Source organism: Lepidochelys olivacea (assembly GCF_965140295.1).
Source record: "Lepidochelys olivacea isolate rLepOli2 genome assembly, chromosome: 7".
Taxonomy (NCBI): domain Eukaryota; kingdom Metazoa; phylum Chordata; order Testudines; family Cheloniidae; genus Lepidochelys; species Lepidochelys olivacea.
The window spans coordinates 6,189,004-6,215,242 of NC_140417.1; the positions used below are offsets into that span (position 1 = coordinate 6,189,004).

The 26,239-nt window shown below is 42.4% G+C and overlaps 1 protein-coding gene and 1 long non-coding RNA gene across 6 annotated transcripts in view; one reads left to right on the top strand and one right to left on the bottom strand.

Annotated features, from left to right (window-relative positions):
• The window catches only part of ADAMTS9 (ADAM metallopeptidase with thrombospondin type 1 motif 9), a 141,401-nt gene that overhangs the window by 27,876 nt on the left and 87,286 nt on the right, over window positions 1-26,239 (bottom strand). For all 5 annotated transcript variants that reach the window (XM_084633186.1, XM_084633185.1, XM_084633184.1 and 2 more), the window contains 2 exons: window positions 9,683-9,850; window positions 3,165-3,338 (listed from right to left, as the gene is read on the bottom strand). In XM_084633186.1, the coding sequence (XP_084489312.1) occupies window positions 3,165-3,338; window positions 9,683-9,850 (342 nt within the window). The remainder of the gene's footprint in view (window positions 1-3,164; window positions 3,339-9,682; window positions 9,851-26,239) is intronic.
• LOC311523327 lies at window positions 3,228-24,355 on the top strand. Its single transcript, XR_014712315.1, has 3 exons — window positions 3,228-3,359; window positions 20,779-20,960; window positions 22,835-24,355. It is a non-coding gene; the product is annotated as an uncharacterized lncRNA (long non-coding RNA).

Below are 26,239 nucleotides of genomic sequence, written 5' to 3' on the forward strand. Positions count from 1 at the left end.
TTCTGCCTCTGTTCCTTACCTCCTCAGCCTTGTAACCGCAGGGCCAGATCTTCAGCAGCTGTAAATTGGTGTAGCTCCGTTCAAGTCAATGGACTTATGTCACTTTACACCAGCTACAGATCTGATCCCCAACGTTTCTAGTAGTCTTGGAATCGTTCCTCAGCTGCCCCCACATATGACTAGAACATCATTACAGCTCTCAAACATTAGGATTATGGCACAGCTCATGGAACAAAGTTGGTTAAATTTGCCTGTAACATAGTCCATAAGGCCGAGTACCACAGGGCTGTGAGGTATATACAATAATCCGTTATACTCTTGGCGGCAATGAATGAGTGTACTGTACTGTACTGAATCAAGGATGAGCTAGTAGCTAAGGAACAAATAAAAGGGCAGAATGGAGCTGCTGCTTTAACCTTGCATCTTCTTGCTGCAGATGAAACATTCCACAGCCTTTGCAGGACTGAAATGCTTTTCGTTTCGTCTGTGAATTTTTTTTTTCTTATTTCTTGTATATAACCACAGCACAATAATAAAGAAAATGGGAGTTTTTGAGCACACCAATATTCTGAGCAGGTGAATATAGTAAACCGGCAGCGCTAGATTGTCCTTTGCATTCTGAATAGAAGGGACCAGTTTCTCATTTAAACTGAGGACCCCCTCTGGCAGCGTAAACAGGCCTTAAAGAATTTAGTCCTGCTTTAAGACCCTTTTGCATTGCAAAAGCACTGTAAAGGGGCCTTAGTGTGAATTAAAACCAGGCCCTAGATCACTTAATGATTATTCTGCTCTCCTTATGGGATGGAATCCACACCATTGCAGCCTTCATTACGAACCACAATGTACATAGACTCTGATCCTGCACCATTAAAGTCATTGGGAGCTTTGCCATTGATTTCAATAGGTCCTCAATGCGCCCCAAACCCTCACTGATATCAATAAGTGTTATGTGCCTGCAGCAGGAGGCAGAGCAAAAGGCACATTAAGCAGGTTGCCATTTGGACTGAAGAGGAGATTCATGAAAGGTCTGTTACACATGAGGATGCAAAGCAATTTCCTCACAAAAGCAGCAGAATACAACCCTGAACTTGAACCTCTCTGTGCTCAGAAATTTCTGTCAGCTGTTGCTTACTGTGAAATATCCAGCTCAAGGGTTCTCAATGAGTAGGGGATGGCATTTAAAAAAAACCCATAATTAAATATTGACAAATTTTAAAGTTGTTTCCATTGTGCAGTGTTTGAAACAGCCCTGCAATTTTCATTTTGCTAGAAATCACCAAAAATGTCTCCAATAAATGAAACATTTCAAACAAGTCAGCAGGTTGTCAGATTTTTTTTCAAAAATACGATTTTTTGGACAATCCAGCTGAAAAATTTCAAACAGTCCTACGCTCACCCTTTTTCATCTCCTGGTCTATTGTGTAATACAAGGATTCTTTTGGGAGCCAGGCCTCTCCCCTCCCATTCACCATTATACTACTTTGGGGTAACTACAGCAGAAAAGTAATGTTAGCAAGTTATGTGTTTTAACTGTGTTAGAATGTAACGTAGCAGCTGGAAATAAGGGGGAAGGGCTAGTACCATGTGACCAGTCAATTACCAATTGATTATGCCTTGAGACATAGGCCATTTTAGAACAAAATTGGCTCTGTGTTCTCATTTCTAGCGTAACTTTTGTGAACTGGGGTTTATAGACAACCATATTTATCTTCAGAAAATAATCTGGCATCATATTAAGCTTCCTACATTAATTGTCTTTGTGTCCTTCATTTTGGTTCATTAGAAGTCTAAATTCTGAATGCGGATGGCCTAAGAGGCATAAAAATCCTGCATTTAGATAATCAAATGGGCAACCTGAATATCCAAATGCAGGATTTAGACAGCTGAAAAGTGGAGCCTACATCTACTTGGAGGCTTTGGTAGACAGTAAGAATCCATAGCTTCCCTGCTGGCCTTGAACAGGCTTCTGGCTTCATCCTCGTTTGCCCTTGCTATATTCACGGGGTCCAGCAGGTATGTCATAATCTCTGTGATAACTATCATCATCCCACTTAGACACAGTTTAGTAGGTTTACCGCAAGTAACGCTGAAATTCTAACGATGCCTGATACCGTGTGTAACACCAACAAACCCTGGTCATCGGCGAGCCGGATAGAACCTGGGACCTCTGGAGCTTAGTGCATGAGCCTCTACTGCATGAGCTAAAAGCCATAAGCCTCTTAGCTAAGGCAGTAGAGCAGACTCATTAATCTCTCTCTAAGTGGTCTCGGTGGCACTCTATGGGACACAACACCACACCCAGGAGGGTATGGGTTACACGCGCACCAGTCACAGTAAGTGCAAGAACACAGTGCAAGAGATCTGAGTGCAGCTTGAACCTAGGTGTGTTTCAAAGATGCTGGACTGGTGGAATAAGGAGGAGAAATCTCATGTTGGATGGGGAGAGTTATCACGTTGGGGGGGGTGGGGTGGAGGGAGTTTGGACAAGTATCCCAAAGGCACATAGATGATGATGTAGTGTGGGAGGTTACTTTTTAAATGCACAGCTTCCACAGCTTCCTACAGCTCTGCAAATAGCGAAATTTAGCTCAAACGTACTTACCAAGTTACTACTCCTACATGTGTACGGATGGCAGACTCGCGCCCAAAGGCAGCTAGTAATGAATGGGAAAAGTGGGGCGGAATCGGGTGCTGCGTCAGCAAAATGTGAAAAATACTGGCTTCGTGCAGGTCCTACCAAAACATTCTGCAGCATGCAAATATAAACCTGTACTATGCATCTTCCTATGCTCCACTGCTTTCTTTGGAACTTTCTAAAAAACTGGCCCAGTCTGCATACATCACTATGTAATTTATGCCAGACTTTCTTTTCTTTTCTTTTTTTGGCAATCTAAAGTTTTAAATTTAAATGCATGCACATACATACAGACGCAAACACACAAATACACCCTCCGTCTGTCTCAAGGCAAGCTCCAACCCTGTTTAGTGTAAACCCTGGCCATCTGACAACAATCTTTTGAACAAGCCAGCCATCTCCTAAGTCTCTCTGTAGTTCACACTTCACAGAAGAGTAATGTGATCCTGGTAAACGTCAGGAAGAAGGTCTTACTTTGGTATGCTTTGAATACCGCTGAAGCTGCCTGCTACGGGCCCTTTCTACTTACAGTTTGCCATTCCTCCATTTCCCAGCTGTAACTGGGACATTCAGCAATGTGGCATTCCTGTTCAGAGACTGGTCTTGTGAATTGGTAACAGTCCGTCTCCCTGGCTGGTTTCTGAGTGCCCAGGTGGCAATATACATTTCTCTGCTGAACTCCTCGTCCACAGGACACAGAGCACTAAAGAGGGACAAAAAAGAAGTAAGTTGCAGCTTTCCTTATTTTCCTTGTGAAACTCTTTGTTGCTGTAGTGAACCTCTCTGATTTCAGATGAGGAAGGGAGCTCTGCTTTGAGTTCTGCAAACACATTTAACACTCGTCTGAGTGAGCAAGCCATAGCACCTAGACATTTAAAACTCTGATTCTTTTCGATGCAGAAAATTCTTCTCCATGTAAGAAAACATTTTACAGAGAATCTGAACACATAGGGTGAAGTCCTGGCTCCAGTGAAGTCAATGGGAGTTTTGCCATTAACCTCAGCGGAGTCTGGTTTTCACCTATAAGATTTATACTGCAAAAATCTCTCAGGATAGCAGCATTGTTAAAAAAAAATCACAAGATGCTAGAGTCAGCAGGAATTGTATGTTACTCCTTGCACACTCAGTTCAATAGTTTAAATAAATAAATCACACTTTCCAGAAACATCGTTCAGGAGACTGATCAGCCTGTAATGTAAAGGAAGCGCGAATAATATAGCATAAGAACTGAAGCAATGAAGATTTGTAGGTACTCGACTTCTGGAATTGCTTTTAATTTACATATTCACCATAGCAAATGACTACATACCGCATATCCCCACAAACAGAACTATTTTTGTAAATTAGTTGCTTTACTTTCACACGTTAGCTTCATTATGGCATGAGCACGTTTTTATCCACTTCTAGTCATATACTATAAGCCTGATTTTAATAATGAGCAAAATACATTGTTTCCGATTTTTGAATATTGATGTCTACAGCTCACTGTTTTCAATAGCTTAATTTTTTTCCCATACAAAAATACTTTCTGCTAACATCCCACAATATATGATGATGAACTGATACTTAACTTCACTGCTGTATGGATTCTTTATTGTTAGGTCCTAATATATAGTTTGTAAATGTGGGACAAGATTAGTAAAGATTAGACAGAAGTGTGTATAAGAGAAATGGTTGAAATGTAGATATTATGATTAATGTTTTGTTGAATTAAAAATTAGTAGAAAAGACCTAATTAATATATGAGCTACTGAGAAAACAAGTTTATAATACCACGAAAGTAAGCCTTATTATGTAATGGAATTAAACAATTTATAATGTGCAAGGAATCCTCTTCCAAAATTTTAAAAAGTATTCTTCTGTAATGCAGCATTTCCTTTAGTATCTGAACACATCATAAAGCAAAGGAGACCAAATTCCCCCCGCCCCGACTGTGAACATTCTCCTGGTTATAAATATTTATGAAAGGCTGGTTTGTGTAACTTGGAAAAGTAGCACAATGCAGTTAGATTCCTATGATTGGTGATGCAAATACATCCCATATGCTGTAGTGGTTCTATTGTGATTAATAACACGGTTTATCTTAAACATTCCACAAGAGAGAGTGAGCTGAATAGTGGAAACACAGTCGGAGAAACACATCCACCCGGATGCTTAGTACATTTTTAAATAACTTTTGCCCAAGTTTATCACCTACAAAACACACATTTGCAAGAATGTTGTGATATTGACAGAAGGGGTTAAAGTTGCAGCTCTGTCCTAGAAGGGGCTAATCATGCATTTGATACTGAATTGAACAGGAAATTGTTATACAACATAGTGAGCTAAAAAGGACAGTGATGTCTTATTTTAGTAATGGAATTTATTGTATGTAAAGCTGTAATAACTGTATTCCAGTTTACTGTATGTAAACCTATAACACTCCCAAGGACCAGACAGGGGCTTTTAAGCCGTGGACACCAGACCCCAGGAAAAGATTTTGGCTAATTTAGGGGCTCACCTGGAATGAAATCCTGGCTCAATTGAAGTCAAGAGGAAAAACTCCTGCTTAATTCAGTGGAGCCAGGATCTCACCCCATTTGTGAGCTTAAGTCAGGAAAAATCATTTGGCGAGGAATTTTTTCATCAACTTGAAGGGGGGCAGGATTTCGCTCCTGAGATCCCTGCTGTACTGTACATGTTTATCCAGAACACAGCCAAAAAACACGAGGCTCCAAAACTACCACTTTGGCTTAATTGATAACAGAGGAGTAACTACTGCCGCTGTTAGAACATGAATATTGGATGGACACAATTTTTCTTACAAATCAGAGCGGTGTCATCTATGAGGTTCTGAAAACAAGGAAGTTGCCAGTTTATGGCCAAGAATTCTTTCAAAAGCGTTACCACACCTAGCATCCGGATCCAAAGGTGATTGAAGTCAATAGGAGTCATTCCACTGATTTCAGTCTGCTTTGGATCAAGCCCCTAATCAGTATGCAGCCTTCTCACTCTCTGTTTATAACGTTTACATATTTGTCAGAGTACAGGTAGGATTTTACAGCTGGATTCCTAATAATAGAATTAGACACTATTATAAATGCCCATTTAGACAGAGACTGCCCTACAGTATATTTTTTAACAGTGATCACTGTTTTACTTTATCAAACCAATTGACTCACCTCTGTTGATCTGAGAAGAGCAACTCTGATTTACACCTCCTGGATATCTGGCCCTAAAAGCATAATAAACCTGATACTACAGTCCTCCCCCTGTTCATGTAAGGATCAGGGCGGACTGTTACTATACTCATATATTTATCATCTATGTGGGACAGAACAAACCTGCCACTTTTTTCACCATAGACACGATGTAGTTTAGCACAAATTCTCCACTGTCTACAGAGAAACACAACAGTAAAAATGGAACATATTAACTCATGTTACAAGTTTGTCACCGAGAAAAATATAGGGCCAGGTTTCAACCTGAAATCTACCTAAATAGACAATTTTCAGACTACAGAATAAGTATTGTTATTTTTACTGCTTAAAAGATAATGGTGCTGATTTACACTTAGGAGACATAAGCCATAGACATATCTGGCATAAGCTGTCATAGAATCATAGAATATCAGGGCTGGAAGGGACCTCAGGAGGTCATCTAGTCCAACCCCCTGCTCAAAGCAGGACCAATCCCCAATTTTTGGCCCAGATCCCTAAATGGCCCCCTCAAGGATTGAACTCACAACCCTGGGTTTAGCAGGCGAATGCTCAAACCACTGAGCTATCCCTCCCCCACGTCTCACGGCATTTTCTCAGTTAAAAACACAAGTCCATTCATTACTTGAAGAGACAAACCTTTTCATATGAATGCATAAATTAAAAAATGTTTTGCTCTAGGAAGGAGGATTTATAATTATCTAGAAAAGAATTGCCCAGAAATTAAATACAAGCCAGTCCAGATAATAGAAAACATACAGGACTGGAGTACTCTCTTGCACTTTGTGCTGGCTAGTATTCATTATTAATCATTCACGTACTGTTCCTAAAAGGAAAAGGAAACAGCCACGGGCACACACAACACAAACACAACACAACACACTGTGGGCGTGTGGTGACAAAGAAAATGTATGTGTATTTTAAAACTCTGTCTTACATCTCACACAGTCTATTGCTGGTTTACCCGCTACGGAAAGAGACAATTTCATGGTAATGTAGCACCGTTCTTATTTTTACAGTTGTTAAGATCTACGAAACAACTCAATGCTTCTTTGGTGGTATCCAAACTGTTCATAGCTAAGATTTCAAACAGCACATAGCCCATTTCACCCATGGTGTGGAAGGATCGCACCAGCTCTCTCCTCTCACTTTAACATGGAGTGGGAATGGTGCCCAGGCCTTGAACTGGCCTGCTACTAAATGTCACTCTCCTTGAAAAAGGCGTATATAGCTGGCTGTAGTTTTGCCCGTATTTGTATTAATTGAGGACCTTATCCTGCAGTTCTAAGTGAGGCCAAACTCCCCCTGGTTGTCAAACCCAGTGAAGCCAGTGAGCCATCTGCATATGCACTCCAGATACTTTCCTGCCACCGTGCCTGGGGCTGTATCCTGTATCTCTAAGGTCCTGCTCCAAAACCCATTGAAATCAACAACTGAACTGACCTCAGTAGGCACTGGATCCAGAATGTGATTGTTAATTTCTTCTGTTTTAGAATCCAGACACATTAGAATTGTGTTAAGTGTTACAGAGCGCACAGCTTTACTTTTTGCTGTCTAGTTCAGAAATCAATTTCCTAACTCATTCTAACCATTCTAGTGACATCTTGGAGCCCAAATAGAGAGCTGATGTTTCAAAAACTCTGGCCCCGGGCTTCAGTTGGTGTAAATCATTACAGCTGCACAGGCATCAATGAAGCTACACTGATTTACACCAGTGTGGGATCTGGCCAAGCTGACTTCAGTTGACCAGTTATGCTTTTATTTGTTATTTAGCAGGCTTCAGGATTTATCATACAGAGAAAGCATTTTAATCGCTGTTGTTCAGCAGTTTATAAACAAATCACGTGTATACTTCCAAAAGTATTTAGCATAAAAGGCACTTCTAGAAGTGTGGCATGCATGCCATTATGGCATGACATTATTCAAGACTTCTACCTGTTCCAGTTTTATTACATCAAACGTAGACAAACTCCTCCAATTTACTACTTGATGACTGGCTCTGTGTTACACACAGAATATAAGGAAACAGTATCATAACGTTGTTATTTTTAAATGATCTATTTTGCTGTTATAGGATGCATTTTCATCTTTGCTTTCATAGCTAATTTTTAGGGCCAGATCCTCAGCTGGTCACGCTGGCAATGCTCTCTAGTATATAAAGAATACAAATATTCTTTAATTGCCTCGTCATAACAGATTACTTTAGGCCATAAATCACCTCATAGTCTCATTAAGCTGAGCTTCTTTCTCAAATTGTATGAAACTGAATCCTATCATGCAGTAGAATGTTTTGAATTTTAAAACATTTATCTTTATCAATTAAAATTAGCATGTTTTTAAGCAATCAACCGACCATTGTGTTGGTATGTTGACTTTTATTAGCTGCAAAAATTGCTTTCAGGAGCAGTCACTTTAAATAAAGTGCAGATCTGATATGATGAGACATTTTAATGGTCATGTGAGTCTTTATTCTTGTAGGTTCTTGGACAAAATTAAGGCCACAGTACCGCAAACAATAAGGCACTTTGCTTAACTTTAAATCTGGGAGGAGACCCATTGAGTTCAATAGGGCTGCTCAGATGCTTAACATTAACTACTTGTGTATTTTTTTTGGAGGATCAGGGCCTAAACAACTAAACGTGTATGATGAATATATGATTACCCTATTCTTCAAGAAAGAAATACAAATATTGTACAGCACATATTCTATTTATTCTAAGAGGAGAATAAAAAATCCAAGTCTGAAAATAATGATGGATTTAATGCTTTTTAAATTTAATATTTGACATTTGATGAACACATCTGTACATGCATCTGTGTAGACAAATATTAATATTAGTACATACATTTTTATGTTTTATCTTTTAGGAAAGGATGCATATAGCAAGAATCTTAGGGTTTCATATAGAAAGCAAAGAAAGATTGTGAATGTCCAAGTTAAAAATGTCCCAAGTTAAAAATTCATTTACTTATGGATCTTCAATAATTTGACTGATTAGCACATCATTCAGGTCCATGTGAAATGGAGATTCAGAGGTAAATATAAATCTGATGAAATAGGTTAAAGGTGCAATTTGGTGTGATGGAAAATATTAAATTTTAGTTTCAAAAACCAAACTCCACTCTCAGTGTTAGAGAGAAAAGGATGAGAAAAGCAAACTGATATTTTTCATGCCTGAAATATTTCTCAAGAGTTTAATATGGGGAAAGCAATGTAACTAAAGAACCAAAATGTCTGAAAGTTATGCTCTCAGCAAACAGCATCCTTGAAAAATCCAGACTTTCCTACTTTCCTCCAGCCTATGCACGAAGCACCTGATTTTGTAATGACACAGAGGTAGACTGCTTTTGTTCCCGTGTAATGCATTTGGAAAAACACAAAACTGAGTGAAAAGTACGTTTTAAAATTAATAGCTCCTATATATTTTCTCAACTTGAATAGGAAAATGATTAACAAAAAATCATTTAAATTTCATACGCCTCCAAATTAATCACAATTGCACTCAGGATCCAAAGTATTGCAATAATAAAGAAGAAGAAGGAGGAGAAGAGAGTCTGGTTACTCATACACAGCAATGCCTTTTCTAGCAGCAGTTGAAGAAATTTACAACGGGTGCTTCTTTGTTAGCAGTTGACCACCCCCTTTTGTATCTAAAACAGTGCTAGGACTTCAGCTGATGTCGATAGTGCAGCTCCAGAGGCTTATCTGGAGCAATGCCGAGCTACCCGAGCTGAGCACGTCACCCAGAACATTTATACTTTTATTGCAAAAGGATTGAAATGACGCTTGCAAACAATGCAACAGATAAGGACTACCTAATGGTGCAAGAGGTAAAATGTTGCAGCTCACCTGTCCCCAGTCTCCTGTTTTCCACTTCGGACATCTGCCCCCTCTGCACCTCCTTTGCACGTTCGGTTTAGCAAGGTGCTTGCAATAATCATTCTCTAAGCGGTTTCCTTCCTTTGACAGGCAGTACACATTTCGGTGTTTATGTCCCCGTCCACAAGAAGCAGAACACTGAAAATGGAAAGCAAGGAGACAGTTTTAATGCAGTTAGGGCTACATTATTACATACATCCAATAACTAAATAGGGTATTTATTCTCAATGTAACAGGCCAAAAATTATGCCCTCCGTCTCATGATGGTAGCCATTAATAATGAGGGGTCGTAACAGAGGACAGAATTTAGCCCATGAGAAATGTCCTCATTTGTATCATGTATTGCATCTTATTCTTGCTTGTAAAAGCCTTTCTAAGCAGAAAATACCAACAACAACTTAAAGGAATGGGATAGAAAGTGGCATTCAGCAGGCTAGATTCTTGGCTGATATAAGTCAGCATGACTCCAGTGACTTCAAAGGACCAAAGTCAATTTTCAGCAGCCGAGAATCTGGCCTTTAGAGTGGTACATTCTACCACTAAAAAAATTAAAGGGACAGAGTCCCTTTTGGGTAGCCATTGACTCATGTGCCAAGCGAGAGTAAAAGGCGGAGAAATCAGAAGAGCAACATATTACGCCCACTTTGCACACATTAAAATGACTCCACAAGGAGCGAGGCAGTGGAGAAACAAATCCATAACCTTCTGAATGCCACGTTTCTAAAGCTATGTTTGTTTTAATGTTGTACTAAACAGTGTAGACGGATTTTTTTTTTATTAAATAAATACTGAAATCAGGACAAGCTCCCACTTCAGATGTATACAGTTTGAAACTGACTCAGAAGAAGCCGAGAAGACAGAACATAAAGAATCAAAGCAAAAAGCAAATCAGCAGGTAGGTGAGCTGTACGCTTTGTAGTGAAGCAACTAATTTCAACCTCTCTCTGCAGGTTCATTGAACTTTTTCAGATGTGACCACTTCTGGCATGCCAACCCTAAGCAACTTCGCTTTGATTTCAGATTAGTCTCCTCCAAAAGATTTAGGACTCAAAAGAGGTCTGGAATCACGACAAAAATTTAATATGACAGTTTCTTGTAGAACAAACCTCCTACTCAGCATGATGCACTGAGAGATTCAATTTCAATTTCTTCATTACACGTTAGGCAAGTCATTGCATGTTATATCACAAACATACGGATTTAGTCCTTCAATACAAACACAGAGTTTCTGCAATCTCTCAGTATAACTGTTCTCCTGTTTTCGTTTTAGAACGGAATGAATGCAGGAAGATGGAGATAAATAATGTCAAATAGACCTTAGGATTCTTCCTTCCTTTTGAGGACTCTTATCAGTGCTTTTACTAAGAAATAAACCAAGCCAAAAGTTTCCCCTCACCCGCAGTTGGTAAATAAAAACACAAGGATTGTACATGTAGGAGCTTGGAGGTTACATTAGGTCTAGAAATTGGCCAGAGCCAACCCCATCTATTATTATTTTAATTACAGCAGTAGGGCTCAATTGTGTAGGACACTGTGCTGACTTGCCATCAGAGAGAGTTCCTGCTCTGAAAGGCTTACAAACTAAATACACCAGACAAAAGTGGGGAGCAGGGGAGACAGCACATAAGCAAAAAGTAAAAACCAAGACAAGGAGATATTTTAGGTCCCGAATCAGGAAAGCCCTTAAGCACATGTTTAAGTGCTGCCCTGGATAGGGATTGTTCCCTGAAGCAGAGCCTAAATGACTTGCCAAAAGACACACAGGAGCTAGGAACTGGCCATATTGGGTCAGTCCAATGGTCCATCTAGCCCAATATCCTGTCTCCTGACAGTGGCCAATGCCAGATGCTTCAGAAGGAATGAACAGAACAGAGCCAAGTGATCCATCTCCCATCATCCACTCCCAGCTTCAGGCAGTTAGAGGCTTAGGGACACCCAGAGCGTGGGGTTGCATTCCTGATCAACTTGGCTAATAGCCATCAATGGACCTAACCTCCATGAACTTATCTAATTCTTAACCAGTAGATCATGCAGATGCAGAGTATGGGGAAGTCCAGAACCAAACCACGTGCCTGGCCCCAGTCACTGTAACGTGTTATGTCAAAACCCTGAAGCTAAACACCCTGGTTTTGAAGGAGTTGAGATCCATATTTGAACTTTGTGTCTCAGGCGCCGCCCATTACTTTGTAAATTATTTGTTAGGATGGCCAGCTGGCTGTTCACTTCTTATTCCTTATGTCTGATCTATAGTTCCTTTCGTCTCAAAGGATCCCAAACTGCTGTGCAATCCACGGAGCGGATTTTTGAAATACTCACACACATTATGTAGTAGTTACCGATGCTCATCTCATTGACTTCAGCTGAGTGTTACTCAACACGCGAAAAATTGCAGAAACTGGTACTCCCCTTGAAATCAAATGGACAGTGCACAGCAGATTTGAAATGGGGGAATGGAAAATTTGGCCAAAGTTATTAGCTTTAATCCTTACTCATAGAAAAGGAGCCATGGGATATTTATTGTTAACACAGAGCAGATGTCCAGCACCTTGGTATTTAGCATCTCCCCTAGAAGACACCCTCCCACCACCTCTATATCAAAAATGGCATGGTGAACAACCTCCCTTGGAAAGCTAAATAACGAAGTAACCCAAATAACTGGGAACTGAACCTACGAGGTCAGGTATTCAAATGTTCATGTATTTGAGCAATCAGAGTGGGAGGAAGCCCTTGTGCGTGACTGGGAAAGGGGGAGCCAAGCACCATGTCTACTGTAAAGTTATACAGTCTACTATGGACCCCCAAAGAGCAGAGAAGATGAACCAGCATAGGATGTAGTGGTGCCTACACAGTGACCATAGTTAGGCTACCTCATCCCACCCCTAGCACCTCAGCCATGCTTTGCTACAGCGGAGGGATCTGAGTAGGCTGAACTTTCCTGTGGATGAGTCAATCCACTGTGCCACCCAGGAGAAAACCACATGTATTTTCAGTTAGGGGAGGGCCCTTAAATTTTCTTAAGAGTTTTGTGGAAGTGTATTGTGGTTTCCAGGTGGCCAAAAAATAGCTCAGCCTCACATTTAAAAAACGGAGAGAAAACACAGCTCCTTCCTCCAACACAGGGATGGCTTAAAATTATGGAAATTCACAATTTTGACAAAATTTCAGACGTCAGCAGAAAAAAAAAAAATAAGGTCAGAATTTTTTCCAAAATTTTGTCTTGCTTTTTTGCCAGAGCTGGTTAAAAAAATCCCATGGTGTTTTTTTCATTGGAAACTCAGTGGTTTTTGTGAAAAATGTTCAAACAGCTTAACTCCAAAGCAAATGTAATTAAAAAATAAATCATGTCTGGGCAGCAAAGATTAAGAACAGTCTCAAATATTGTTACAACCAAATACCGTCTAACATTTTCATTTGGTTACAGTCTTTGGACTAAATCCTGCCATTGATTATTTAATACAAATTTCCACTATCTTCATTACACATTCTGCATCTGGAATGGTGGCAGACATGGCTCTTAAACATAACAGTGAAAAATCAAATAAATCCCTAGACTTGATTAGTACTTTTCCCCAGTCAACGGAGAGATGTACATCTTTAATCTATATATTTTCCTCCCATTTATTACATAGAGACACTAATAACAATGCTCATGCATAGCACCTTTCTAGGGAGCTGAAAGTATTTGACAAATATTCTGTCTTACAAGAACTGTGGTACTGCTAGGAACGGTGCCAGTGGTAAGTATTTTTATCCTCATTTTACAGATTGAGGTACAGAGAGATTCAGGGTCCAATCCTGTGAGATGCTGAGTGCTCTCATAGTAGGTCAACACCTTACAGGATGAAATCCCACGTCAGTTGGGGTCACATATGCAATTCATTCACAGTACCAGGAAGAATATCCAGAAAATGTGACTCTGAGACCTATGCTGTACATGGGGAAAGAGTTAGAATCATAGGACTGGAAGGGACCTTGGAAGGTCATCTAGTCCAGTCCCCTGAACTCATGGCAGGACTAAGTATTATCTAGACCACTCCTGATAGGTGTTTGTCTATCCTGCTCTTAAAAATCCCCAATGATGGAGCGTCTACAACCTCCCTGGGCAATTTATTCCAGTGCTTCACCACCCTGACAGTTAGGAAGTTTCCAACCTAAACCTCCTTTGCTGCAATTTCTCTGTCTGTAGCACAACAGTTCAGTCTCCTGCGGGCTGTAATACTTTGGTCTCATTTTGGTTATTGGGTTTAGTGCATGGGTGGCTTGTGATATACGTGATATGATCTGATGGCCCCTTCTGGCCTTAAACTTGATGTCGCTAGGCGAGTTTCACACACATTTACATGCACATAGTTGCATTCTGACCTTAAAGTCTATGAGTCTATGTACATTTAACTAATTTTGCTAATGCTTGAATATAGTTGCGATATTCTCAAGATGATGTTGTCTGGTACCCAACATTCTTCTGTTCTCCCTTTCAAGAACATAAGACAGCGGTGCATAAACATTTTTCTGTCTCAGCCGTATTTGCTTTCATTGTAAACTCTTTTACTCTTAAAGGAATGATAGTAGGATGAACAATCAAACGCAACTAAGACTCTGAGGACTGAAAATCCCTTTGCCAAGAGCACACATTGTGATGTTTTAAAAATTCTTTTCAGGTATTTCCAGTGTTATTGGGGGGCACTATTTTTAAGCATACGTGACGCAGAAAAAAAAGGCTTAAGGATGTGCTTCACTTCTACTGTATGTGATTTATGGAAGTGTGGTGCACCCTGACTCATCTTTTCTTTCTAACACTGGAAGAACTTTGCACGTCATTAACAGAATTTAGAATTCTTTTATAGCTGGAAACAACACGGTCTGCTTACAATTTATGTCAGTAACAGCTCCATGGTGAGGTAAGCTTTGACCTTGCCTTCTTTAAAGCCTGTGAAGTGTACAGATGAAAACACTTCCTCTTTTCTTGGTTTTGTTTGTAGAAAGTACTTCAAAGTAATGGGGAAAGGGAGGAATTGAGACTTTCTTTTTATAGGATAACAGCCTAATCCAAAGCTCATTTAAGTCAATAAAGAGATTGCTACTAACCAAAATTGCCTTTGGATCTGGCCCTAAATCTGTAGCAGAGGTATTGGTCTTTTGCTAATTGGGTTTCTGGACTTAGGGGTTGTACTCTCAGACATGCTCAGTTAGTCTAACTCTGTTCCCACTGAAGTGCTTTTGAAAATTCTACCCTAACACCTTACAAACCAGGCAGAATGCCTGGCATAACAAAGGAAACAACAACAAAATCCAACAGGGATCTTGCAGTCTAGACACATGCAAAACTTCCATTAGCTCTGGCTGGGATTAAGAGAGTAGAAAGACTCTAGGAAGTTGATACCATGGGGTTTTTCCATGCACTTTGGAGCTCACATTAGATGGGGAATTCCCGTTTGTCTGAGAGAAAGAATAGCCCAGAAAGTCAATCTGAGCTACTGCAATTAGTCTGCATAGGCAACTGCCACTGATATTAGACACTGACTGAGGACTGCAGAAGGCCCTACAAGCCAAACTGGGCTCTAGGTTGCACCAGCATAAAATGGAGTCACTCCCTTGAAGTAGCGGGCACTCAGCACCTGACGAGGTTGGGCCCTTTGGTAGCTATATGAAAGTTTTAGACGTATATGGACAGAGAACTTAGAAGTTCAAGTGAAACTTTTCTTGGGTCTTTTAGAACTGCCCCAAACCTTTACTCCCTACCACCCTCCAAAGCCCCATGCGGCAAAGATCCTCCGTCTCGCACCTACATGCTCTAGCCTGAGCTAGAGAGGTGCTTCAGAATAGCAACAAAGTCCCAATCCGCTCCCAACAGGCTTAATGCACTGCCAGCTAGGGAATGTAACTTGGATCTTATCAGCACAAACTGATGAAAGTGTGGTGTTATCTGGCAAAGCATGCCTAGGCTGATTTCTAGTCAATTTCATTTTTGTTAGCTGTCAGTTTCAGCCTTCTGCTTCTCATACTTAAGCAGGTTGCTGCAATGCTGCGGTTGAGAAAATAAATGTAGAAAACTGTTATTACTTTAAAAATAAACTGTGTCCACTACACTAAGGGTACAGTGAAACACTTCTATTGTTTATTGTTATCATTATTCTTTAACATGTGCACAGCATTATAATCATGCCTTCTGCTTTACACAGAGAATAAACAATCTTTTCCCAGAAAAACTTAGAATCAATGTCCTGGTTGCATAGTTTTAATTTACTTATATTTTTTGTGTGATTAATTAGAGGAAGGCACCTAGAGTCTTGGAAAGGTGTCTATTTAAAAATAACAAACCTAAAATGTACTACTTAAATTAAATAAATATCCTTATTAGTTGTTCCCGCCAAGGTCAGTGAAGCTGCAACTCCGAATGTGAAGCAAAACATTTCCTGAGATGCAATGTTCTGTTCCATTGTCCAGGTGCTGGCATTTTCATTTTCACAGAAATTTGCTTTCTATTTCAAACTTCAAGAATTATGAAGATTATTTTATTGTTACCAAGTATGTGTGAATTGCATCAGCTTATTCCTCACTGCATTTCCTATGTATAAAATTTGGAAGATAAGATGCCACCTTCTTCATTAAGGCTCTTACAAAATGGAAAGTCTGCAATAGATTCCAAGATTTCTGACTGGCTTAGTGCCTGAAAAGAACGGAATATATACCCACAAAGACCACTTAGGTTATAAAAGATTTACACAAATTATGATCAGTTAGGACCAACCTCTGCAACTGGATACATGTGAATGATACCAGCACAAGAACTGACCCTTATAATGTGCGTACTTTACGCTATCTGTATTTTGAAAATGGACAACTGGCTGTAACTACAGGGCAGAACTGCTAACTCCCACCAAGAATATGGTTAATTCTTCAGAGTAACAAAATTGTATAGAGTGCTGTCAAGGCCGTTTTTACAGATACTGTGCAGCAGCCTTACAATTTGGGAAGTATTAAATGCAAGCTGCAACAAAAAGGCTTCCTAAAGATAATTATAATCAGTTACTTGAAGAAGGGAGGGAAAAATCACGCTAAACACATTTTTATCAGATTTTGCAATGGGCAACTTTTCAAAGGCAATTAAAACCCATTCCTGAAGGTTTACATTTCCACACTTTTAGGATCATACTAAAAGTAAACACTCATTCATCCTATCCAAAAAGCTTAGCTGAAACAAATGATAGATGAAACAAAAAAGAAAAAATAAGGAGGTTAACGTTTCCCCTTCACACAACTTAGTCTCATTTTACATTAGACACTAAGCTATTGAAATTCAGTGGGTCTCCTTAAATGCAGCTGTAACCAGATCATGGCAATCAAGTAGCTACTGCACTTCACTTCTGCATTGGTGCACGCAGACAGATCCACTCACAGGTACTGCGGGTGCTCTGCAAATGTGGCCCTGTGAAGCACACCGCGCCATTCCCATTTTCAGCATGGTACGGGAAGATATGTTAAGACTTATGCATATACATCAGCAAGATTAGCATGGATAAATTCTGGCCAGCTGGCTGTTTATTGGGCTACATGGATTTTAAAAAACATATTGAAGTCTTTACATGGCTTTCAGCAACACGGAAACATCCTCCAAAAGCGGCAGCTGGACAAGGACTTGCTCATTTCATAGGCCCTGATTCAGCAAGACATGTAAGCGCCTGCCTAACTTTAAATACATGAGTATTCCCATTGACATCAGTGGGTCTAGTCCCCTGCTTAATTAGGGCCCTCGTTTTCATACAGAACGACTTCGCCACATTTGTGGAACTCATGGTGCAATGCTACTCGTGCATCTCTACTGGTGGTGCATCTCTACTGGTCCATCTCTGGGAACAGGCCAAAAGCCACGTCAGCTATTTACAAGTAAAATGGGGAGAGTGATCTTTATACTGAAGAGACAGAGCTACTGAAGCAGGGCAAACAAAAATCACTCCATGGCACCAGAGTCCACCAAATCCTCCCCCAGCTAGGGTGACCAGATGTCCCGATTTTATAGGGACAGTCCTGATTTTGGGGGCTTTTTCTTATATAGGCACCTATTACCCCCCACCCTGTCCTGATTTTTTACACTTGCTGTCTGGTCACCCTACTCCCAGCGATATGCACGGTAATACTTTCCTTTCCACAGACACTGTAAGAGAAAGGAGGGAAGTGAAAAGTAAATGGACACTGGGATTTTTTTTTTAATTGGATAAAATTAATATATTTGTGAAAGAAAATGCACATGCCTGCTACAGAAGAACAAATTTTTTAAAACTAATAGTTTGTAGACATGTGCTAGAGAACACTTTGGACGAAATTCTACCTCCACTGAAGTCACTGGGTTTCCTTGTTGGTGAACCGGGCAGAACTTACCTTTGTTTCCATAAGGAAAGTTATCGTCACGGACACAATAGTGTTGTATCATGTTTGGGTTTTCGGCCACATGAAAGGTGGTTTTACAATGGATTATTTGGCTTCTTTGGACTTCTGCCATCCAATCTATGGGTCAGAAGTATGATCAGTAGAGCAGGTTGACATTTTCTGGCATTTGAATTTTTGAATCAGTTTTTAATTTCAATGACAAAACCATGGCCAAAAAAGGGATGGGATTTTCACAATTTCCCCTCCTCCTCCATAGGTGCTGGAATGATGAGTGTTGTGGGTGTTCCCGTACATGCTGGCTTGAAGTGGTTTCCATTATATACAAAGGTTATAGTTTGGTTCAGTGGCTCTCAGCACCCCCACTTCAAAAATTGTTCCAGCACCCCTGTTCTCCTCCTCCTCAATTTTTTTTGACAAAACCCTAGTGATAATTCCTCCTGAAAAAAAAATTCATTGACTTCAAATGGAGCAGTGGGTTCTCAGAATCGCTGAAAATCAGGGCCTTTGCACACATCTACGCCGCAGCGGGACACATCTCCAGTTGCGGTATCTGGCTATTTCCAGCGTGGGTAGACGTACGCATGCTAGCTCTGCTCGAGGAAGTCTTAAGTGAATACTATGTAATTTGCACAACAGGGGTGGACGTGTATGTAGCCCATTTCACTGGCCCTCCAGGGTATGTCTACACTGCACACTAAGCCCGGGCTCTGACTCAGGTTTGAACCCAAGCTCCCCTTCTGTCCATACACAAATCAATCTGCCTTGGGTCAAACACTCAGGGGACTTGGTCAGAGCCAGCCAAGCCCTGCCACTTTGCAGTGTGGACACAGCTCAAACCGCAGATGCGAGTGAGAAGGTCTGTGTATGGACACGTTGGCATAGCTCTGACACTAGATCCAGTAGCCATAAACCCAGGTTTATAATGCACTGTGGATGCTCAAGTGCAGGGCTGGAAACATTGAGTCCACGAGCCCGGATCCCATAGACTTGGGCTCACACTATGGGGTTAAAAATAGCAGGGTAGATGTTCCAGCTCAGGCTGGAGCCTGCATTCTGAAACCCAGCCAAGGGCATTGATCCGTGGTCTGAGACTCGCGGATGCGGGGTTTTTATTTTGCAGTGTAGACGGACCCTTAGTGCCCAGTGTAGTCCTACCCGGAGAGATGGCCCTTGGTCAAGCAACTCTTTGGCAGGAAGGTTGCGCTAACTCTTCAAAGACCTGAGCCAAAGCCCACTGAGTTCAGTGGAAAGATTCCCAGTGACTCCTTCACACTTTGGATCAGGCCCCAGTTGTACGCATCTGTGGGCAACAGGGGGCTCTGAGTAACACCACAAGACAGGAAAAAGTCACGTACCCATCTTTCTCCCTGCAGCATCCAGGTCGTGTTTGTAACGGCCCATATTTCCTTCCATGGTTGTCCTGGCCTCTCTGTTCTGCACCGTCATTATATTCTGTGTAGTGATCTGCCAGCTCCTGAAGACCACACTGCTACATATGTATCACTACATGCAGAATTTTCCCATGTGACCCATGGTCCAAGCTACTTAATTTCAAAAAATAATACCTCGTAAGGACCTTGGGTCGCACTGATGCAGGCAGCATTACCAGAACCATTTCCCCAGTGCATTTGCTACTGATGTATTTTCCACCAACACGAGGCATGCATGTTTTCCTTCCTTCTTCATCCTCCAGGACAAAGTGACATCTAGGTTACATGAGCAAGTTGGTGTATGAAAGTGTAAAGGAGTCTGTGTGTCCAGGGAAGCGTGATTGACATGCTAAGGAACTAAGATGTGATCAATTAAAGCAGAGGGTGGCCTAATTTAACTGACATCACGCTTTTATAATGATTAAGTACTTGTATAATGGTAGTGCCTAAAAGGTCCCAACTAAGAATATGGTTTTGTTATGATACGTGCTGTACAAGCACATAGTAAGAGACAGCCCCGTCTGGAAGAACTGACAATCTAAATAGGCAAGACAGACAAAATGACTTGCTACAGGGATTTGGTAGCAGGGCTCCCTTAAAACAGAAAATATCTTGTTATGATTCTGTATTCAAATACATCATCCATCATGTACCGTCCAAAGGCTAAAGTGTGGAGCTTAGTATCAAGGAAACCATGCATGCAGCACACCCACCTGCCTTACCGATGAGATAGTACAAAAAATAAAAAACATGAATAGAGTTCCTTAAGTGTCTTTGCAACTAGGTTTACAACACTATGTCCTTAACAACCGAACAGTCACGATGTGTGTTATATTTACGGTAAAGGCCTGCATGCTCAGAGTCCATGATAATCGCATATTCTTCTTTCTAAAGAACAAATCTATTACTATTTCTAATACTTCAGCAATGAGGAAACAACTACTATTGTAGCCTAGGATATTTACGTATAAATTTGCAACGTGGGAAAAAAATATGTGCAGGCTTCAAATCATAGCCCGGGGATCCAGCTAGCATTCTTCCTCTCATCCATGCACATTCCATTGCCGTGTTACTGCCCTTCACTGTTTCCTGCCATCGGGCACACATCGGACACACACTGTACGGGAATTCAGTGCTTTGGGAGACAAATGTAACCTTGCAGATAAATGGCAACCATTACTGGTTTGTTTCCTCCCGCCGGGTGGAATGAGGATTAGCTCTTTATGATGTCAGTATTTTATTTACCTACAGGTGAGCCCACCAGTACAACAAATATGCTGAAGTGAGTATCTCGCCCTCTGAAATCACTTAATGAACCATCAGCATTTGTCAACACAACTGCTAAATATCCTTTTGATCAAGTTCATGCCAATGTGCTGCAGAGACCAGCAAACGTCCAGCTCATGGGAAGAGGGGATATTAAAGAAGAGTTAGTAAGTGAACTAGTGATAAAATGAGTAATTTTATCCATATTCAAATAATGGTATGCAATTAACTTCTTCAACAGTCTAAGTACTTTCAACTGCTCATATTCTCCATTCCAGATAAAATCAAACTGTATCATCATTTTGGGATGAAAAACAATGGTCATTTATTATGCATTAAACCAGTTTGTGTCTAAGAGTTAGCTTTATTGGAACCACTTTAACTTTCAGTTCCAGACGTTTTTTCCTTCTGGGAATTTTCCAAGTTTATTTGTTTAAATCTAGAAAATATACAGTGGAAAAGAACATGAAAATAGTGCCTCCAAAAACACATATGTCCACAAAACTTCACAAATTGAAAGGTAAACTAATCCCTATAACAGAGCATCAAGGTAATCCTGGTCCAGCTACCACTTCCTACTTTTGGATTTTTCATTGCAAAATTCAACCCTTAGTCAGGTCAGCAATTAAGCATGTGCCTAACTTCTAATGAAGTCAATGGACCCTTAAGCACATGCGTAAAGTTAAGCACGTGCATTAACTGTTTTCCTGAACTGGGGGCCTGAACTGTACATGTCTGTGAGATGCTAAACAATATAATAACTAATGCTTAGTTTGTATAGGGCCATATTGTGACTGCAACCCCCTCTGGAATTAGTTGTTCCTGACATATTACTCTAAGCCTCTAAGGGAATCGCACTTGGACTATAGCAGCAATGGCCACAGAGATTCAGGACTCCATTTCCGAGACTACCTAGAGTACAGGCTGGTGACAAAACAAGCTTGAAGCCACTACCAGAATCAACATTAGCCAGAGCTCAGATACAAAGTGTTGGGTTGTTGTTGGAGTGAAGCAGAGACAGAACAAGTATCACAGCCTGGGAGGTCCCCAGGAAACTTCTCGTTCCTACCCAGAGGGAAATGTTGAACTCTGGTGGTGGTTACTGGGTCACCGATAGGTGACAGCCCAGAAGAGACCAGCAACCCAGGAGGATGAGGAGCAATTCCAGATTAGGCTACCAAGAGCCAGCTTCATTTTCCCTGGGACTCCAGACTAGGGAGCCTCAGGACAATCCTACCCTTTTAGGGGCGAAGGTCTTATAAGAAATCCCATGTCTGTTTATTTCGCATATGAGTTTTAAGCTGGCCAACAATTATAGTGCTGCATCGCTCAGTAAAGAACTGATTCTCCACTCACATGCTGCCCAGGCAGGTGCTAGGAGGGATTGGGCGCATAGGAAGTGCTGGCAGGTGGAGGGTTTCAGATATTGTTGCTATTTTATTATTCTAGTTACTCCTATTCTTTCCTTACCCCTTATCTTCTGTGCCCTGGGCCTCATAAAGTCCCCTTATTGTTGTGTTGTTTTATCCCTACATGCCTAGTATAGTACATGGTGTTAAATGTTTTCCCAAGGGACAGCACCTGCTGTGTCCCTGGCACAGAGAAGAGTCACCTTGGGTGGAGGCACCAGGCACCAAAATAAAGAACGCATGCCCCTAAGGGAAGAAGGGAGAAGCTGCCCTAAGCAACAGGGAGAAGGCTTGAGCCCCACCCCAGGGCTGCGGTTACATGACTTTACTCCGAGTGGCAAGCACCTGCCTGGCCCCAGGAGCAGCTCAGGGATGGACTTGTGACTTAGAGTCACATTTCCCACCTACCTTCCCCCCTTGCTCCAAGAAGCCAAGACAGTACTTTGCTGCTGGTGGGGGACTGTAACAAATTACTTCCCCCGCTGTGCTGGTGCAAATGTGCAGACTGTCAGAGCCTCACACTTTGCAGGAGTATGAGAGGCGCTGCTCCCTCTGTGCCTCTCCCCACCTGCTTTAACACGGGGCACAGGGACTCTGTAGCCTGCTGAACATGCTTTCTCCCTCTCTTCCAGGCGGAGAGCGGTGATGTGTGGGATATGAAGGGATGCTTTCCCCTGTGCGGCACTGCAGAGCAAATCACAAACTTGCCCATAGGCCATGAAGAACTATCTCCAGATTACAGCAAGTGACCATTTCAGAGCCTCAGTCTCCATGCCAGAACCAGCGGCTCCACACCAGAACCAGCGGCTTTTGCTCAAGCTCTCTCAGCGGCAACACACCTTTTATCATAATCATCATGACTATTATACCCAGCACCGCAGCGTGTAAGTGACCAGACTTGACGGGGTGTTGCGCTCATGGCATAACGGTGCCTCATCCCCGTTGGGGAGGGCTAAGCACCCGCAGCTCTGGAGGCACAAAGCACCCTGTCTATGGAGAAGAATAAGGGGAATTGTTTTTCTTAAATGCCTGCATTAAAATAAAGCCATCTCTTCCCCCAATCCCTACAGACATCAAACCATCCAGCTGTGCCAAGCCAGTACAACAGCTTTTTTTATTTTAAGTTGTCGTGTTTAATTGAGGCTACTTAAAGATCTTCTAGTCTGCAGTGCGGTCAACTGACATTCAGGGACCGCGCTACACAAAGAAGCAAAAATAGGCATAACAATCTGAAAGCAACTGTGCTCTCTCATGGTCTTTATGGGAGCAGCAACAAAAAGGAGGTGAATGGGCCTAACATATTCTGAACGAGATGGTTCCTCTGGGCAAGGACTGTCCCTTCGTACAGGCCTGATTCAAAGGCTGCTGTTATCCGTGGAAAGGCTTCCACTGACTTCAGTGAAATTTGGATCAGACCTTAGATGTGTGTACAGCACCTAGCACAAGTAGGCCCAAACCCAGGTTGGAACCTTTGGGCCCTATCACAGTACAAATAACATAACATAAGAATGGCCATACTGGGTCAGACCAAAGGTCTATCTAGCCCAGTGTCCTGTCTTCTGACAACAGTCAACGCCAGGGGTCTCAGAGGGAATGAACAGAACAGGTCATCGTCACGTGATCCATCCCCTGTCGCTCATTCCCAGCTTCTGGCAAACAAAGGCTAGGGACACCATCCCTGCCCATCCTAGCTAATAGCCATTGTCATATAGGCAGAGGTGAAAGTAAGCCGGTAGGCCCCGGTACGGCATAGTGGCCAGAGCCGGTGCGCCGTACCGGGGTGGATTGGCTTCCCCAGACGCAATTTAAAGGGCCTGCGACTCCCAGAAGTGGCTGGAGCCCCGGCCCTTTAAATTGCTGCCAGAGCCCTGCTGCCAGAGCCCTGGGGTAGCAGTGGTGGGGCTGGGGTGGCGATTTAAAGGGCCCTGGGTGGTAGCGGCACCAAGCCCTGGGCCCGTTAAATCATCCCTGGAGCCCCGCCTCCGCTTCCCCAGGGCTCCGGCAGGCTCCGGGGACGATTTAAAGAGCCCGGGGTGGTAGTGGCGGCCGGAGCCCTGGGGAAGCGGTGGCAGGGCTCCGGGGATGATTTCAAGGGCCCAGGGCTCCATCCGCCGCTACCGCCCAGGGCCCTTTAAACTGCTGCCAAAGCCCCCGGCTGCCGCTGTTAACCCAGGGAGGGGGAAGGAGGCACTTGCCGGTAAAGGGTAGGCCGGGACTGGCTCTGACCTCCCACAGCCTTGCCCCTTCCGCCTGAGGCCCTGCCCCTTCTGGGGGCCAGAGCCGGCCCCAGCCCAGCCCCGTACCGGTAAGTCTCTAGACTTATGTTCACCCCTGCATATAGGACTATTCCTTAAGCAGCACCAAGCTGACCACATCTGGAGGAAACCCCTGTATGTTCTGTCTATTTAAGTTGCTCCAATTTGATCTTGAAATGAAATGCTAGAGAAACCCAGAGAGTACTCTGAGGTGGTCTTACTGGAATATGAAAACATTTAATATTTTTGTGATCAGGCAACTTTCTCTGGGACACACTCTTGTAGGACACAAAACAACCTACCTAATCCCTACCATAAATCTCACTGAATCCATAAACGACCCTAACCTGTAGCTGCAAAATGCTTGGGTTTCTATGCTTTTTGTAAAGGTTGGATTTGTGCTTCTTGATCTTCCAGTCATCATACATATAGAGCAATGTGCTGACAGATGCGGGGGCTGACCTAGATGGTGAATCATGGCAGAAGACACTAGGTAAGGAAGCAGAAGACACAAGTCAGCTCCAAAAAATGGAAACTTGTAGGGGAGGATGATATTAAGTATGAGGTTAGAAGATAGCAAGGAATCTTCTGTTGAGATTTGTTCAGGAGGAAACAACAGAAAAGACAACAGTCGAAGAAGATTGGGAGTGGCTGTGTCCAGGCACAATGGAAGCCCAGAAAAAATATTCGATAGGGAACAGAAATGTTACACAGGGTTGGTCTACACTACACAGTGAGGTTGAGATAAGGCAACCTAATTATGTCAGCGTACACACTACAGCCTCGTCCTGCCAATGTAACTGCCCTACTACACCGTCATAACAACTCCACTTCCAGGAGTGGCGTAGGGCTTATGTGGGTGTAGTTAGGGCCAGCAGTGTCTGTGTAGACACTGTGTTACTTGCATCAACTGTTGGCTGGCTTGTCAATTTCATGGTCCCTTGCTGGAGTCATGACATTGATAAAAAAGCCAAACAGTTAGAGCCTGGCTGCCCCCGTCTCCCCACTCCCAGCCAGGCTGCTGCCCGGAGACTCCCCACTCAAGGAGCTAAGGAGCTCAGGTGGCTGTCCCCCGCCTCCCAGCTGGGAACAGGGAACTGAGAGCCGGCGGCAGGGCGGGGAAGGAGGGAAAGCTGGGATCCTGGAAGGGAGCTGTGCGGAGGGTTCTCAGCACCCCCCGGCCCCCCACTGCCGCTCTTCAGTTGGTGGAAGCGCTCCTGGTGAGGATGCACACCACCAACAGGAGGAGGGTAGTGTGGACATCAGCTACCGTAGTACCAGAGATCAGCTTATGGTGTAGCGTAGACATGCCCATAAGCCCAGATTTTTGAAGGTATTTAGGTGTTGCTGCACTCAGCATTGCAGTACCCAAGTCTCATTTTCAAAATTAGGGCATCTATTTGGTTGCCCAAAGACATCTCGCCACCTATCATCAGTTGAAATCAATGAGTTTTAGGTGCCTAGAGGCTTTTTAGAAAATCCCACGAGGCGCCTAAACACTTTTTAGAATCTGGCCCTAAATCCCTTTTGAACATTTCCGTTAGCTAAAGTCTTGTGATAATAATGATTGATAAACAAGGAGGCCTGCTTGCCAAAATCACACAGTAGATCATGTTGAAAATGATAACACGGTTCTAGAGTTCTCTCAAATACAGTTCATGAGCCAAATTCAACACTGACTTATAGTCACGGAGCTGCCTGGCAGAGGGATGTCGCAACTGAAACCAAGGGGATGGCATTGGGTAAAATAACTGCTTCATTTGACCCTTTGTGTTTTCTAAT